At 33.7% G+C, this 16,375-nt stretch overlaps 1 protein-coding gene across 1 annotated transcript; it reads left to right on the top strand.

Annotated features, from left to right (window-relative positions):
* Window positions 1–700: 700 nt before the first annotated feature.
* LOC126810699 (patched domain-containing protein 3) lies at window positions 701–15,990 on the top strand. The gene is made up of 4 exons (XM_050535895.2): window positions 701–884; window positions 11,583–13,228; window positions 13,605–13,805; window positions 13,905–15,990. Exons 2-4 carry the CDS (start codon window positions 11,590–11,592, stop codon window positions 15,473–15,475), a joined length of 3,411 nt encoding a protein of 1,136 aa, XP_050391852.1. The 5' UTR covers window positions 701–884; window positions 11,583–11,589; the 3' UTR covers window positions 15,476–15,990.
* The last annotated feature ends 385 nt before the right edge of the window (window positions 15,991–16,375 follow it).

Below are 16,375 nucleotides of genomic sequence, written 5' to 3'. Positions count from 1 at the left end.
TGTGGGTGCTCTAGAGACCAAAGTTATCATCCAATTGGTTTTCGAAGTATACGCCGTGTTTAAGTTCAATTAATACACAGAATTTACGGGCTTGAGACAAACAAGTCTATTGATTTTGTACAAGGGAAATACGTTGTACAAATTGATTTTTTTTAAATAATGATTTACTTGAATGTAAAGAAAATTATTTTATCAAAAAGTATAAACAAAAATTTAAATAAACGGATATTATAGTAAGAGATGAAATAACTCTCTTCTTATTGATTATTTATACTAAATGTAGAAATATGTAAATAATGTTGTATTTGATATATTTATAGTAGGCCTAACATCATGACGTTGCGTCTATTGTTCTACATAATCCTTTATAAATAAAAATGGCCTGAAGATGTTTAGTACGAACAAAAAGCGCTAGCCGTTGAATTAGTATTTTGGTATCTTTCTTTGATTTATATATAAATATATATGTGGGAGGGGGGGGGGGGTGCGTGTGTGGGGGGGGGGGGGTATGTGTGTATATATATAATATAATATAATATAATATATACACATAATATATGGGTGTGTGTGACTCACACTTTATCAAGCTCTGCACCGAGTTATGTCAGGTTAACTTTCGAGCATTATTCAAACACCCCACTTTAGTAACTGCATAAACTGCATATTAACCATGATACTGTTTAAACTAGCAAGGAATACATTACTTGGAAATCCCGTTTGGTTTAAATTTATACTGGTTATTGATTACGTCATAAAGATGGTTTCTGTTTCTCGTGCTGTGGGCACGTATTCCCAGAAAATTGTATTTTCGCTTTTATAGAAGCTATAGCCACTATATGAATGAGTTTTTATTAGACCACACCACCTTAATAAGGACTATACAGGTCTGTACGAATTATGTTATACGGTTTATTTCATTTTTTGACACGATTTTCGATATTGTTATTATTATTACACTATATCGTGGTAGATTGTAGTTTGTATTGATCTTCTTGTTTATGTGGAGAAGCAGTATACAGAATAAGTATAACCTTGTTTAATACTTTCTGTATTACGACTGATTGTACATGTAATTCTCTTAATTTTCTATTTTCTCATCGACTGAATGATGCGTAGCTGTGTTTTCGAGCAAAAGTATATGATCTGCACTCAGAAATAAATGAAATGAAATGGGGTTTAACGTCCTACTGTTCTGCTGCTAACCTGGGCTAATGAAGACGGGCATACGCCATACAGTGTGCTATGAGGGAAATTTTGCCCGGGCAGCGGCACTACCCTTATATCGAATTCTAACTGCAAAGGGACCTTTTTTCGTGCGATCTGCACTCAGTATCCTAACTATTCGGTTTTTAATCATTATGTTTGATGAACACTTCATTCAGCTTACCTCAAGTATGACATACATTTGGTTATGACAAATTTTACACATTTTAAGAGCTCATTACATATACATTTTTAAATAGTCTCGTTAAAAGTTAAAATTTGATTAATTAATTAAAAAGCCGTCATTATAATTATAGGGTTTTTTTTGTTTTGTTTTGGTTTTTTTAAATTTAATTTAGGAAGGCAAAAATATTTATTGGATACAAATACATAAACATTTTGAAAATATTCTCTGTAAAAGGTGATATAGTTTTATTTAACGAAAAATCAACCATTCGAGTTTATTGCTATATTTTGTTACAATTTGATATAGGAAAACCAAAAATTTTCCCCCTCATATATGACGCCATGTAGGCACGGGAAACAAAACATATACATTTTTAAATATTCTCGTTATAAGTTGATTAATTAAATAAAAAGCATCTAATTTAATTCGAGTCTACATTACATTAGGTTAGAAATCAATATCGGAAAACCCCAATTTTTGTTTATTATTGATATCAAAATAACAAATATATCAAACGGCACATATTGACTCTATTTTCCAAACTGGATCATTATTTTCCTATTTTATACATCGAATTTTTTTTTATCTGGGATGTAGGCCTATATTCTTCCAAAATGTGCCTTTTTTTCCTAAGTTTACTTACGTATTACAGTTTTTAGTAAAGTACCAAAGATAAAGTAGGTACAGATAGGAATGCAAGTGTATAGAATAAAATAATTGATAAATGGCTTAACAGTCCAGAAATGTACCTATCAGTTTTTAATATGGGTACAGCTGATTCCAAAATTTAATCATCATGTACCTTTTTTCCTGGATAAATATTAATATCTGCGCAAAAAATGAATATATTCCCCAGTTTTTTTATTTCCTTGGAACTATTCACTTATCAATGGAAACATATAGTATTATTACTATACATATGTAAATTAGCATTTTTATTAATTTGTATTCTAGTTTAGCATCTAGAATGCTTTGAATCAATTTGAATTAGGCCTTACATAGCCATGAAAATATCCAACATAATTAGTGATAAAGAACTGAGCATTTAAGATTTGTTATGTTTTTGTAATAAACTGGGCCAAATAGATATTATTTCAAATTATAATGAAATTATGATAATTTTTTCTCTTTTTTACAAGATATTAATATACTGCTTTTCACTACTTTTGAACAAGAAGCCAAAAATTGTAATCATAAAATTGAAAGCTAAAGTGTAGTTAAAATACTTTAATTCTTAAAATACAGTGTCATCCGTCGCAGTCAGATTTCAGGGGAACATTGAATTGTTGCGGCTTTGCGATTTAAAGGAGCTAAATCGCTAATATTTGGGACCTAGAAATTCATCCAAATGGGTCGCAACGCATATAATAATGTAATCCGATTGTATATCAACTGATTTACATTCAATTGTTTCCGTTTTGACTCTAATTTCAAATTAGTTATGTCCAGCGAAATACGACATGAGTCTCAACCGAATGGCAATTTCTAGCGTCTGGTTATTCCAGTCTATTGCGCATGCTCTCCAGATAAAATATCTCGTCACCGTTTGAAATGAGTTGTGGAATATGTCTAGCCTCGTTCTTTCTGGTCACTTGTTACAAATGACGCTGACACGCACTATTGTACACGATTCATGTACCAATGGTAAAATGTTTATTTTGTCTTAAATATTGGATATCAGAAGCCTACCTTTTCCCGGTAAGATCAGAACATCAATGTTGATTTGAATTGACAAATAATTCGTGTTTTCAACGTGTAAGACTTTGGATGATATTGAGTTAGAGACTTGGCTACTTTAACATTATAACGTTTTGTAGTCAAACAAAATGTCTTATTATAATGAAAGAGATTTTAACAATTTCAACTTTTGCTCTTAACCACTCAATTCATTCCAAGGGAAATTTTAGTAACATTGTAGCTTGAGTGGGAATTATTCGGGACAAGATAACTTTGATTCTACCTGATAGAGAGTGGTGAAACTTAGTGTGTAGTTGATAGTCAGTTTGATTGCTTGATACTTTTGAAAAAAATAAATGTGCGATTAATTAATATGCGTCATCTATTTATTTGGGGATTTCGGCGGGGGACATCAGCCTCACTGTTGTCTTGTTTGCCCTCAATTCCTACATTTCGGCATACATGTATCATTACCATTCAATTATTTCTGTTATTCAATGTTGTTATATTTAAAAAATAGTCATCAGTTTGAAAATAAATGTAACAGTTTCAACCATATACATGCACACCATTCTTTTTTCTTTCTTTTCCATTCAATTGTATTTATTCTGTTGCTATGGTAGCATTCATATAAATGTCATTCAATGATTTAGAAACTGAACGAAATCCTAGATAATAATTTTTAGAATTAATCGATGTCCCATCCTTACGTGACTGGAAACTGATCACGTTTCCGTGTCAGTTTAACTATAGCCTCAAGCTTAATAATAAATCAAGCTCAGAAAAAAATATCCCAACGTGAATCTTCCATCACAGATAAATTAGCAATTTATCTTATAGTAACAAATTCTGTCGACTAGTAGCATTCACATAAAAGACTTGTATATTCGTTGTTTCTTGATTAGTTGAATATTATTGGACGGGTTCATAATAAGCTTACTGTATAATTATAATTTGATAATTTTCATTACACACTGGAAACAATTTGCCATTCTGACAACGCAACTAATAATGGGGCTTACTGGGCGTGGTGTGAACCCGGTAGTATTTCAGTCATCTAACTTTTAATTTATTCATCTGAATTCTATGTCAGTACGAAAAGGAAAAAAACTTGCTCCAAATTATTTAGATTCTGTAATCAACTGGTTTGCGGTTATAATTATATATTTATCTTTCTTTACGTAGAATTAAATATTTTATACTTAGTATCATGTTTGGAATTGAATACAACGGTTACTGTCAAAGTTTTAAAGCCAATACACCATAAAATATTCAATTACCATTCCGTTTTTGTTTACAATCGTGAATAGTCCATATTGCGTACATACCCATGTACGATGTGAATTTTACATTACATTTACGTCATTTTGGTTAGATTTAGGTTATAACATCGTCCGATAAATGCTTACTGTTAAATTTGGTTACTCTTACGTTAGAAATATGACGGTTCTCTAACCAATTACTTTCGCTTTGAATGCTTGTGGATTAAATAACATAAATCTTCTAACGTACGTTAATCAGTTGAATTCACTGTTAGTTTTTAACCTTTGGTTATATAACTACAATCTTATATCAGTTTTCAAACATATTGGGGTTCTTCTAATTGATTCACTTACATTCCCAAAATGCTAAAGTTTAAGCTTATGTTTTATGTCAGGGTTTTTTTTTTTTTAAAAAAAGAAAAACAACATTAATCTTTTAAAGCCCAAACATTCAAAACTTTTAACTTCGGCCAAAGTTACCATATGGCATCAGGCCCCGTGTTCACAAAGCATTCTCAGACTTAAGTTGAGAATTTACTCAACCTTGTTTGCCTTATTTTAACTAAAATATAGCCCTTTATAAAACTTTTGTTGTTTTGATGTATCAGATATATCAATAAGAAACTATGTGCAAAGTTTTGTAATTCTGCATCAAAGATATTTCTCATAAACAGTGATTGAAAGTTGAGCAAATTCTCAACTTAAGTCTGAGAATGCTTTGTGAACTCCTGTAATAATGTTAATACTTTTAAGAAAAAACTATAAACCCATCTATTTCTCCAAGCCTTTTAGATAAACATCAATCTAATTAAAATAAAGATCTATATTTCGTTTCGTTTTTTATACTTTCGATGGCCTACACTACATGTAGATCTAACAAGTTATAGTGGGAGTTCACGTTCTATGACGTCAGGTACCAAGCAAGCGACATTTGACCCGATTACGTCAGTCATTCGATTAGCGACCGCCATGTATTTTTTATCTACTTTTGCTTTGTTTTGATTTCTATTGCTGCTAATGTCTAGCAGCAAAAAAGGTCAAACGCTCGATTTGACAGACCATTTGATTGGCTGACCCCTCATTTCAAGCAGAACACGAGTTAAATAACAACGCTTACAGATCCAAGTGTAGTAAAGACAAGTAAAATCGAAATTTGGAACTATAAAAACGAAACGAAATTGGATCTGTGTTTGAATCAGATTGAGATAAACATGTATATATTATATTGTAATTTTAGCTTGTGTTAAACACTATTGTGATTACTAAAATTATTATTATTATTTTCCCCGGGAGCCTGTTTCTCAGTTCCTGTAACAGACACCGATCTGGGACCTAATTTTCTATTTGGAAATCAAGTGGTGGTTACTTGATCAACTACATTTGAAACAACTGCGCCGGTCGTAGTTTTGTCAATTATTTCCCTATTTTCAAACAAATGACATTACCGGAAACCCCGAGTCTTTTCCGGGACGATAGCAGTTGAATATTTCGAAATTTCGAAACTTTGTCGTTGACTTATATCGTTCGAAACTTGCAAGCATGTCGTTTACGAGACAATTTTTGTTAATTTTTAAAATATTCAAATTTGACTTACATTTTTGGGTACTTGAAGTCAATCCGATTCCAGTAATTCATTCAGAGGTATCGCCCTTTTTCGATTTTTTTTCGATTTTTTTGCCCATTTTGTATCCTACTTTTTGTCTTTTTACGGCCAAATCGATCTTTCTGAAACTTCTGGAGCATGAAGTCATATGGCCATAGCAAGAGATAAAGTAATTTCAACAATGATCCGTAGACCGGAAGTAGTCGTCCGATATGTTGAAAACAACGCAAAAAAATGGATACTTTTGCGGAAAACGCGATTTCTCCGTCCGATATCACCGGATTAAACAAATGTGATACCCAATTAATACAGATACGTTGATCAAACAGCAAAATATGGCACGCTGAAAATCAAGCATTTTCTGATTTGGAGCGTTTTTGGACGCCTGCATCTCGTCGTGTTTTGCATGAAGACATTCAATAGGGTTTTGAAATAACTGGAATAGGAGAAAACTGGGACTAAAAATCGAAAAAAAAGTCGAAAATACGTTAAATTTTGGAAAATGCTCTATTATTTTTTTTATTTTTACAGATTTTCAAAAACGGTTTATATATTATGATAGCTGATCTAATGACGATTCTAATAATGTATAATATGTATTCAGTTATTGAAATTTAATTTTCCATATTTTGACATTTTTGCATTTATGGCACATTTGAACATGGGATTCCTCATGGCGATTTCATCTGATCAGATAATGTAATATATCATTATAGAGTCCTACGACCATTCAGTTGCCCAAATCGGTTACTAAAACGTATTCAAAAAATGAAAAAAAGGTTAAAAAATTGGCGCTCTTACGAAAAACTTGATTTCTCCGTCAGATATTAGCGGACCAAAAGAACTAAAGTGTCGTTAGATAGTCCCATTAATGGACTATCATATATATACTCAAAGCCATTAAAAACGCAATGCCTAATTCGTGAAATATTTCTGGTAAACCGTTTCTTGGGCATTCCTATCTTATGGCACATAGGTGAAACTTGTCTCTTTTTGTGGAGTTCTGGGTTTGAACCCAATATCAGTTCTCGGTAATAAACTTTGTTCGTGCAAACGCAACACTTGTCTTTTTTCACGATTTTAAGCAGTCCCATGGAACACGTTTTGCACGTACATTCCCTGCACTCCGACCCTTTAAATATAGATCAAAATTTCAACATTCATCACTTCGGAAAAATGCCACGCCTTACACAAGAAAACAGGAACAGAGCTATTGGCATACTGGATCAGGGGGCTTCACAGGTCGCCAGGCACTTTAATGTTCACCCATCGACCACTGCTCGCCCCAGACAACGCTTCGACGAGACTGGAAGAGTTGCCGATGGACCCCGACCTATAGCGCCACCTGTAACAACCGCTGCTCAAGATCGCCACATCCGACTACAGCATCTGCGCAACAGGTTCCAGTCAGCTACTGCTACTACTACGGCAACGTCAGATCAGCCCTCAAACAGTCCGAAGGCGCCTGACTGCTCTTGGGTTACGCTGCCGTCGACCATACCAAGTTCAAATCATTTTGCATCGTCATCGACTTGCCAGACAGCAATGGGCCGCAAATCAGGGGTATCTGCACAACACACCATGGCGAAATGTCATCTTCTCGGATGAATCCCGATTCAACCTCAGATTTCCTGATGTACGTCACCGTATCTACCGACATGAACCCGATCAAACACCTTTGGGATAAACTTGGATGACGGGTTTGAACTCAAGCCGTGTCACCACGAGCTAATGCAGAGTTGGCATTGGCACTCCAAAATCATTGGCAAACAATCCCACAGCGTATAGTGATATATCTGTGCCAGTCCATGCCAAGGCGCCTTCAGGCATGTGTAAGAGCTCAAGGTGGACATGCCCGATATTGACTTCAGCTGACCCCTGCTTTGTTTTATGGTTCTCTGACGTTTCAGTTTTGTGCATTTGTAGTAAATTCTTTCATGAAATTATCCACATATTATTATGCTTGTTATCTCGATTTTGTCAATTGTTATGTACATTTGTTAAAAGTTGTTGCAGTAAATAAACTTTGAATTTGGCATTGCGTTTTAATGGCTTTGAGTACCCAAATGATACAATTTCGATGGTTAGGAAATAAATTATGGTACGACGAAAATCTATTATTTTCCGTTTTGGAGCCCTTTGCGACGCCTTTTTCTAGAAAACGACACCTACGATTTTTCTTAAACTTTTCTTACTCAGGGTCCTATCAGTGGTATAGGGCATGAATCCAAAAATAAAAGCATTGAAATAATATAAGTGGTCAAAATAGGACCTCAATCTTCGAAAAAAGTTTAAAAATAGTTAAATTACTGGAAATGCTCTTCTAATTTTCTTTTTTTTAAACTGCTCAATGGATGTTTCTAAAACATCTGGTACAGGAAATTAAGTGCTCTTGTGAAAATCGCGATTTCTCCGTCCGGATTAAAACAACTAAAGTATCGTTTGGTAGCTCGAAGAATGGGTTATTGTATGACACTCTTTCTGTCTGATTCCTGAAAGCCGGTTCACTGCTGCTTGCAGGTCTAGGTCTTATTATTCTTATTTTTTTTCCATTTTGATTAGATCTCAGCAACTGCTTGCCACATCGTTACGATGTCTTCGGTGTTATTGGAAAGTGAAGGTGACTTAGAGGGTAACGCTATTTTGAACGTGCTGCGACAATGCGAAATGTCCGAAGCTGTTGTTTTTAAAAATATTGCAATCATTTTCAGGATAATCGTTGGATTTTAACTTTCGATACATTTTGTCATAGCCTGAAACAGGCCAAATAGCTACGCTACTTTTGATTTTTGGTTTTCGGCAAATCGTTTCAGATATTAGGCGCCAAATTTAGAAAATTTAAATTTTTACAATTTTCTTGTTTATTTATGAATAATTTATGGTATTTTATACTGAATTAAAGAGGCATCTGACTTGAGCAAAGATGTAAAGAAATTTTGTCTCAGTAATTTTTCTTGGCCGCCATTGGCCAAATCAGTTTTTCAGTCCTAGATTAATTATTTATTGTTCAATTTGTATAAAATAAAGTTCAAATGATCCTTTGTCTCAATTGTCTTTTTTTTTTGTTACTCATAGAGTTTCCTGTCGGCACCGGAAGAGGCGTAATTTTACCAAACACTGCAATTTTGACAGTTCGGTACCACTTTTCAAAGCAAATATTATTTTTTCCAAAACTGATATAACTAAAAGTGTGTGTGCCCTTTAAAGGCGTAAAAAGTGTGAGCTCAGTTTTTATAATTTTGATTTCATTTTCGAGCAAATTCGATTAAGAGGTGAAAAAAACTGTAAAATTGACCTATTCAAGCTTTTCAGATCTTAAAATATCTCTTCGTAACTTTTATAAACTTGTAGCTATAATCCATACAAAGGAAATGTATGTTAAAATTAGTTTGTAATATAATAGTTGCCTAGAAATAAGTCACCGTTTCCGTTATTTTCCCTGTAAAATAGTCAATTATTATTGGATTTTCAGAAAAGTGACACCATTTGATTCAGAGAGCAGATATACGTCATTTTAAATCGATTTCAATTTAAAATTGACAACTTTTAAAATCAATATTTTTTTCAACCAAGACTTATTTAATATGTATTAATAATTTTAACTTTTAGTTTAAATTAGCATATTGATAAAATTTATCCGGTCATATAGATACCACAAAATTGTTTCTAAATTGTTCTGTTGCTGTGAAATAGACGGATTTTTACAAGTCACTTTTCAAGGTTTTTGGTCTATAAAAGTGTTAATTATTATTCGATTTTCATAAAATTTTCACCATGTGATGCCTAATGTCATTGACGATGTCATAAAAGTAATTTAAAAATTTTATTATCACCGGAAGTAATGTCATTTTGGCAAAAAAACTGTATTTTTTGTTGTAATGAGTTTTATTTATTATTCAATTAAAATTATGAAATTTGATTTCTATTGAAAAACAGCATGAATCAATGCGATCATATTTATATCAAAAAATTGTTTCTAACATCTTGCCTTGCCGAGAAATAACCAATTTTGTCAGCATCACTTGTCAACTTTTTTCTGCAGATAAACTTTTCTGTCAGCACCGGAAGCCACGTAATTTTGAACTTTAATTTTGACGTGTCGAAAGTTCTTCTCAAAGGAAAATATTAATTTTTACAAATCTAATAGATCGAGATGAATGCTCCTACTAAAAACGCAAAATATGTCGGGCTTAGTTTCTTATTTCGGTTTTGTATTTGCGCCATTTTGATTTAAGGATGATAAAATAGGTGTAAAAATGAGCTATTTACAATGCATTCAGACCCCTACGCGCAAGCGAATTATTGAAATAAAATTGAACATATGTTAGTCCCAAAATGGCCGAGTCGACGTTAAACCCATCTCTCTCTCTCTCTCTCTCTCTCTCTCTCTCTCTCGGAAAAAAAATATTTTTAGCCTTCAAAACATATTTTATTCACATGAGTCTGATTTGTAATTTTTTTAAAATTATGAAATTTGATTCCAATCAACAAAATAATGGACCCATACGATCATACTGATACCATCAAATGGTTTCTAACTTGTACGGTTGCAGAGAAATAGACGATTTTCTACGAGTCACATTTTAAGGTTTTTGGTCTATGAAAGTGCCAATCATTATTCGATTTTTAATGTTCACCATGTGATGCCTTATGCCGTTTATGATTTCATATAACTAATTTAACAATTTCATTATCACCGGATGAAATGTCATTTTGCCAAAAACTGTATTTTTAGCCTTCAAAACAAATGTTTTTTTGAAGTGAGTTATATTTATTATTCGTTTAACATTATGATATTTGATTCCAATTGAGACGTAGATTAGATCAATGCGATCATATAGATGCCCAACAATTGCTTCTAGCATCTTCCCTTGTCGAGAAATACCCAATAGAAAGTCAGCTAACTTAGCGGTAAGTTAGTAACAAATTTTGTCAGGGTCACCTTTTTGACTATGTAACACAACAAATGCTGGATTTGGTTGATGGGGTGCGCTATGGGGAAAATTTTTCTCGGGCAGTAGGATTTCTTCAGACTAGCCATCGAACTCCAACTGTCATGGGTTATTTTACGTGCACATCGACCTGTACAAGTGAACTCGGTTATCGTCCCACCCGAATTACTAGACCCTTTCGTCCTGCACCAATGACGAAGGGAAGGGAAACTCGATTGGAAAGTCTCGAGGAACATAAACGGCTACTTCGGTTACGTCCATTTCCCCACTGCCCTGGGCGCAATTTCAACGTTAACTACAAAGATTGTTGCATTCATTTGTTTTAACCGTTGCACAACCGAATTGGAAACGGCTACCATAGAGATGACTCACAGGGTGTGGTGCATTTGTGAACGCGATATAAGCTACATTTTTTAACGAAAATTATTCAAATTTTGTTGTAAGAAACTAGGTCATGACAATACAAACTATCGCTATTAAGCGTTCTGTGACTTCCCCTTTCAGAGTTACCCCTCTTTGTCGAAAACCCTGTGAACGCAATAATAAATCATTATACCACTACAGTATATCAGTTTACCACTGGAACTACAATTTTATTGTAAAATTACACATTTTCTTCTTACAGTGTATAAGAAAGATAAGTGAAAGACACAATGGTGTGCTTTATTTCTTTGGTGATAATCCTGTTTTCATTTTAGATTAAACATGGATCGAAATCAAACCGATTCCAATATAACCACAGAGACACCTACCATGCCTTCGAGTACAGCACCGGAAATAAAGGATAAAATAGATAATGGTAAATGCCAAGATGAGGATTCGGATGCTACATCAACAAAAAGTGAATTAGACAATGGTGAATCAAAAGATAAGGTTCCTGATACAAAAAACGGGAAAGATATAAATACAAATTTAGGTAACAGCTCCGACAATCAAAGTAAATCCAATATGACCACACAGACTCCTACCATGTCTCCGAGTACAGCACCAGAAGGAAAGGATTTAAATACCAATAATAAAGTACATAATGGTAAATGCCAAGATGAGGATTCGGATGTTACATCAACAAAAAGTGAATTAGACAATGGTGAATCTAAAGATAAGGTTCCTGATACAAAAAACGGGAAAGATATAAATACAAATTTAGGTAACAGCTCCGACAATCAAAGTAAATCCAATATGACCACACAGACACCTACCATGTCTCCTATTACAGCACCAGAAGGAAAGGATTTAAATACCAATAATAAAGTACATAATGGTAAACGCCAAGATGAGGAATTTGGTGCTACATCAACAAAAAAGGAAACAAATAGTGAATCTAAAGATAAGGATACAAAAAAAAGGAAAAATGCAAATTTACGTAACTGTTCCGACAATTACATGGAAAAAGTGGGAATGCTTTTTGGAAGGTATGGGAAGTTTGTAGCTACTTATCCTTTTCTTTTCATTATCACACCTTTGATAGTATGTGGCTTGTTAGGTGTAGGTCTTTTAAATATGTCCTCAGAATCCGACATTGAGACATTGTACGTTCCAATCAACAGTCCTACCGCTTCTGATAGAACAAAAGTTAACTCATTATTTCCAGATAAATCGGATTCCAATTTTTATGAACACAGTTTAGGTCTGATGAACTTATATGGTGACATTATAATAAAGAGCCGAGATAACAGAGACGTTTTATCTTTAGAAGTTGTGGATGAAATCAGAAACATAACATCGCAACTCAAACAATTCTCTTTTGAAGATGGTGGCCTTAATTTTACCTATACCGATGTCTGTGCCGTTAGAGATGGGGCATGTTTTATTAATGGGGAGTTTATACTTGCAGATTATTTTATACGACTCTACCAAGGTGGAAACATCTCATACCCTAAATGGACAGATCCACAAGGTATCCCTACAGATCTGTCTTTATCAATTAAAGGCAGTGTCAATACCTCCATGGTTTTAAAATCAGTTTCTACTCTGTATTTGAAGTTCCACCTTCGACAAAAAAACATTTCGCGAAGTCAAAAATGGGAGACAGAATTTCTTGACTTCATCTCAAAAATGTCAACAAATCTTACAGATATAGCTTATTCTGTATCATCGTCGCTAGATCAGGAACTGAATTCTAATACAGGACAAGATATATTTTGGTTTTCAATCTCATTTACATTATTGATTACGTATGCTTCTGTGGTAGCTGCAGGTGGAAACTGTGTTTCAAACCGCAGCCATTTAGCACGAGCTGGAGTTATAGGAGTGGCCTTAGCTATCTTAGCATCCTTTGGGATCCTCAGTGCTGGTGGTGTCAAATTTGTTAACATTGTCGGAGTCATGCCATTCTTAGCATTGGGTAAGTGATTACATTTTCTTTAACTGATCCTATTATCTTTCATTAATCTTGATATGCAGTAAGGCACATCTGTATTAAATGATATCTCCTGAATATACATAGAACACATCTGTTTAGCCTTTACAAAAACATTTTAAGCAAGTGCAGTAACTCTGACAATGATCATTATTTGCGGAGTAAACTTGTAAACAATTAGAATATGACACATATTTAGGTAAAAATTAGTACTGATATAATAATGGTTGGTAAAGAAGATGTATCATTCAAATGAACGTAATACCTCTTGTCGAGGTGATTCCAAGATTGTATATGGGGAAATATTTTTATAAAACAGATAATAGATTAATAATATAATTACTGATGTTTGCATTTCTAGGAGTAGGAGTGGACTCCATGTTTGTTATTATGTCAGAATGGACAGAACACCACCATAAAGCAACCACCGAAGATCAGATGGAAGCGGCATTAAAAGGGTGTGGTGGTTCTATTACTATAGCTTCACTAACTGATGTCACAGCTTTCTTAATAGGAGCCTCATCTCAATTCATCAGCATCAGAAACTTCTGTATATACACCGGTGAGTTGATGGCCATTATTGTTATGCTGTAATTTCATTTATGTAGTTTTCTTACTTGTCTTTCTCACGGTTTATAGTATCATTTTAATGTATTTTCAGGTTTAGCTCTCGCCATCAGCTATTTCTGCCACATGACCTTTTTCATTGGTTGTTTGGCTCTACAGGGTAGGAGAGTAAGAGACAACCGTCACTGCGTTACTTGCCGAAAAACTGAGGACAAAGCCACGATGAAAATGGCGAAAAAAAATCTCGTCATTGTTGAACTTTGTTCGGGAAAAATGGCAGACAAGCGAGAAGATGATGAAAGTGTGTTTGAAAAGCTACCACGAATCTGTCTAACTAAAACAATTCTGCAGAAAGTAACCAAAGCACTAGTTATTTTTGTATTTTTGATATATCTAGGTTTGTCCATATGGGGAGTCCTTAATCTAAAACAAGGGTTAATTTTAAGTAATTTAATAAGTGATACGTCATATTTTAACAAATATGAATCTTGGAGAAGTTCCGAATTTGAAACAAAATTCAGCATCTCTTTTACATTTGAAAACATTGATTATCTTAACGAAGCCCAAGTTAACTCTATGAGAAATTTCATGGAGTCTGTTCAACACGAATCCATCGTGGAAAATAATTCGTTACTTTGTTGGTACCATCAATATGTGGTCAGTAACAACTTTAGTAATGTTTCTAAGATTCAATTCATCAGTAATTTAAAGGCGTTTTTAACTCATCGTCCATATATTTCTAACGACATTGAATTTACTTCTGATGGTAGCGCAGTTAAAGCATCACGGTGTTACGTGTTTACTGTAAATCTACCTGATTCTACAGATCAAGGTAACCTCATGTTGCGTATGAGGGAACTTGCTGATGGATCTGAACTTGATGTTTTTGCTTATACACCACCGTTTATTTTTTTTGAACAGTATGTAGTTATTTTGCCCAATACCATACAGACGGTTGGTATTGCAGTTGTCTGTATGTTGGTAATCACAATAATATTTATGCCTCATCCCATAATGGTTGTATTAGTAACACTGAATATGATCAGTATTTTGGTTGGAATTTTCGGGTTTTTATACTTCTGGGATTTAACTTTAAGCTCTATTACTATGATACATCTTATAATGAGTGTAGGGTTTTCAGTGGATTTTAGTGTCCACGTGTGTCATGGATTTATGTCCTCTGATAAAGACAACAAAGACGACATGGCACGAGATGCATTAAAGACTTCTGCAGCTCCGGTTATTAATGGGGGTTTGTCATCTCTGATTGGCATATGCACACTGGCAGGTTCACAGTCTTATGTTTTTAGATCATTCTTTAAAATCATGGTTCTTGTTATAAGTTTTGGTTTGGCCCACTCAATGCTACTGCTACCAGTGATACTTTCGTTGATCGGCCCCGCTAATGACTGTAATAATAAAGTTGGTCTACTTGCATCACAAACAGAAGACAAAGATATATCCCTCAAAAGCACAAAACCCAATTTAACGCCCACAACGGAAATACATGATAGTAAGAATCTATCAGTCAATCCAACAACAGTAGCAAAAGAACAAGGGTGTGTAAACGAAGAAAAACCGAACATCGCAACTTTAACACCAACCGAAAGCATAATACCCAATATAACATCCACAACAGAAATACAGGTCAGTACGAAACTATAGCAAAATAATATGAACTAGATATCAAGTACCACGCAACGCGCAAGAAGTAAATATATCACTTAAGACAAACCAAGACAAGCACACCAAATCACCCCTATCGCATCAAGTTACATACAATAGTTACATATAATATTAATTTATTATTGTTAATGACTTTTTGTGATTGTCTGTGTTGGTAAGTGGACAATCATATCTTGTATTTTTCAATAGTTTGCTTTATCTTTATAAAAGACATATTTTGTTTTTAGTAAATATAAAATATATTATCTTAAAGTGTGTGTCGCCCTATCATTATTTATTTGTAATTTAATCATTGTGATTGTCTGTGTTGGTTAGTGGACAATCATATCTTCTGTTTTTCAATGGTTTGCTTAATCTTTATAAAAGACACATTTTGTTTTTAGTAAATATAAAGTGTGTGTTGCCCGATCATTATTTATTTGTAATTTAATCATTATGTATTTTGTATGTATATATTGAAGTTAGCCTTAAATAAAAGCTGAGTGTGTCAGATATTAATTTTTCTTTTTTTTATATAAAGAATGTCTTTAAGTTTAATTTTTGTTGATCTAAATAAGGGTTGGAGAACAGACTGCGTTTATGTAAAAGTGCTATAATTCATTTTTGCTAAGTCTTGGAAACCGTTTGAAGAAGATTGAAGGAAAATTGAAGTGCTAACCAAGGTTATATTTATTGTGGGTTTAGATACTGGTTATATCAACAAACACAATTATTATATATTTTGTGTAGTGTTATTGGTAACCATGCAAGCAAAAAACTAATCGCGGACAATGTGCCAGAGATCACCATAGATTTCCCCATTGACCATAATGACTATTTCGTTCGATTTAACACTTTCTACTACAGCAAAATGCGCCAATGTATTGCGCAAACGCATGC

This window comes from Patella vulgata, chromosome 2 (assembly GCF_932274485.2).
Source record: "Patella vulgata chromosome 2, xgPatVulg1.2, whole genome shotgun sequence".
In the NCBI taxonomy this organism is placed as follows: domain Eukaryota; kingdom Metazoa; phylum Mollusca; class Gastropoda; family Patellidae; genus Patella; species Patella vulgata.
Note: the sequence above shows the minus strand (reverse complement) of the source record. Positions and strands in the feature narration are given on the sequence as shown.

Coding starts and splice junctions, on each gene's coding strand:
- LOC126810699 (XM_050535895.2), top strand. CDS start 11,590: ATGGATCGAAATCAAACCGATTCCAATATAACCACAGAGACACCTACC. Junction 13,229..13,604: donor CATGCCATTCTTAGCATTGG/GTAAGTGATTAC, acceptor TTGCATTTCTAG/GAGTAGGAGTGGACTCCATG. Junction 13,806..13,904: donor AAACTTCTGTATATACACCG/GTGAGTTGATGG, acceptor ATGTATTTTCAG/GTTTAGCTCTCGCCATCAGC.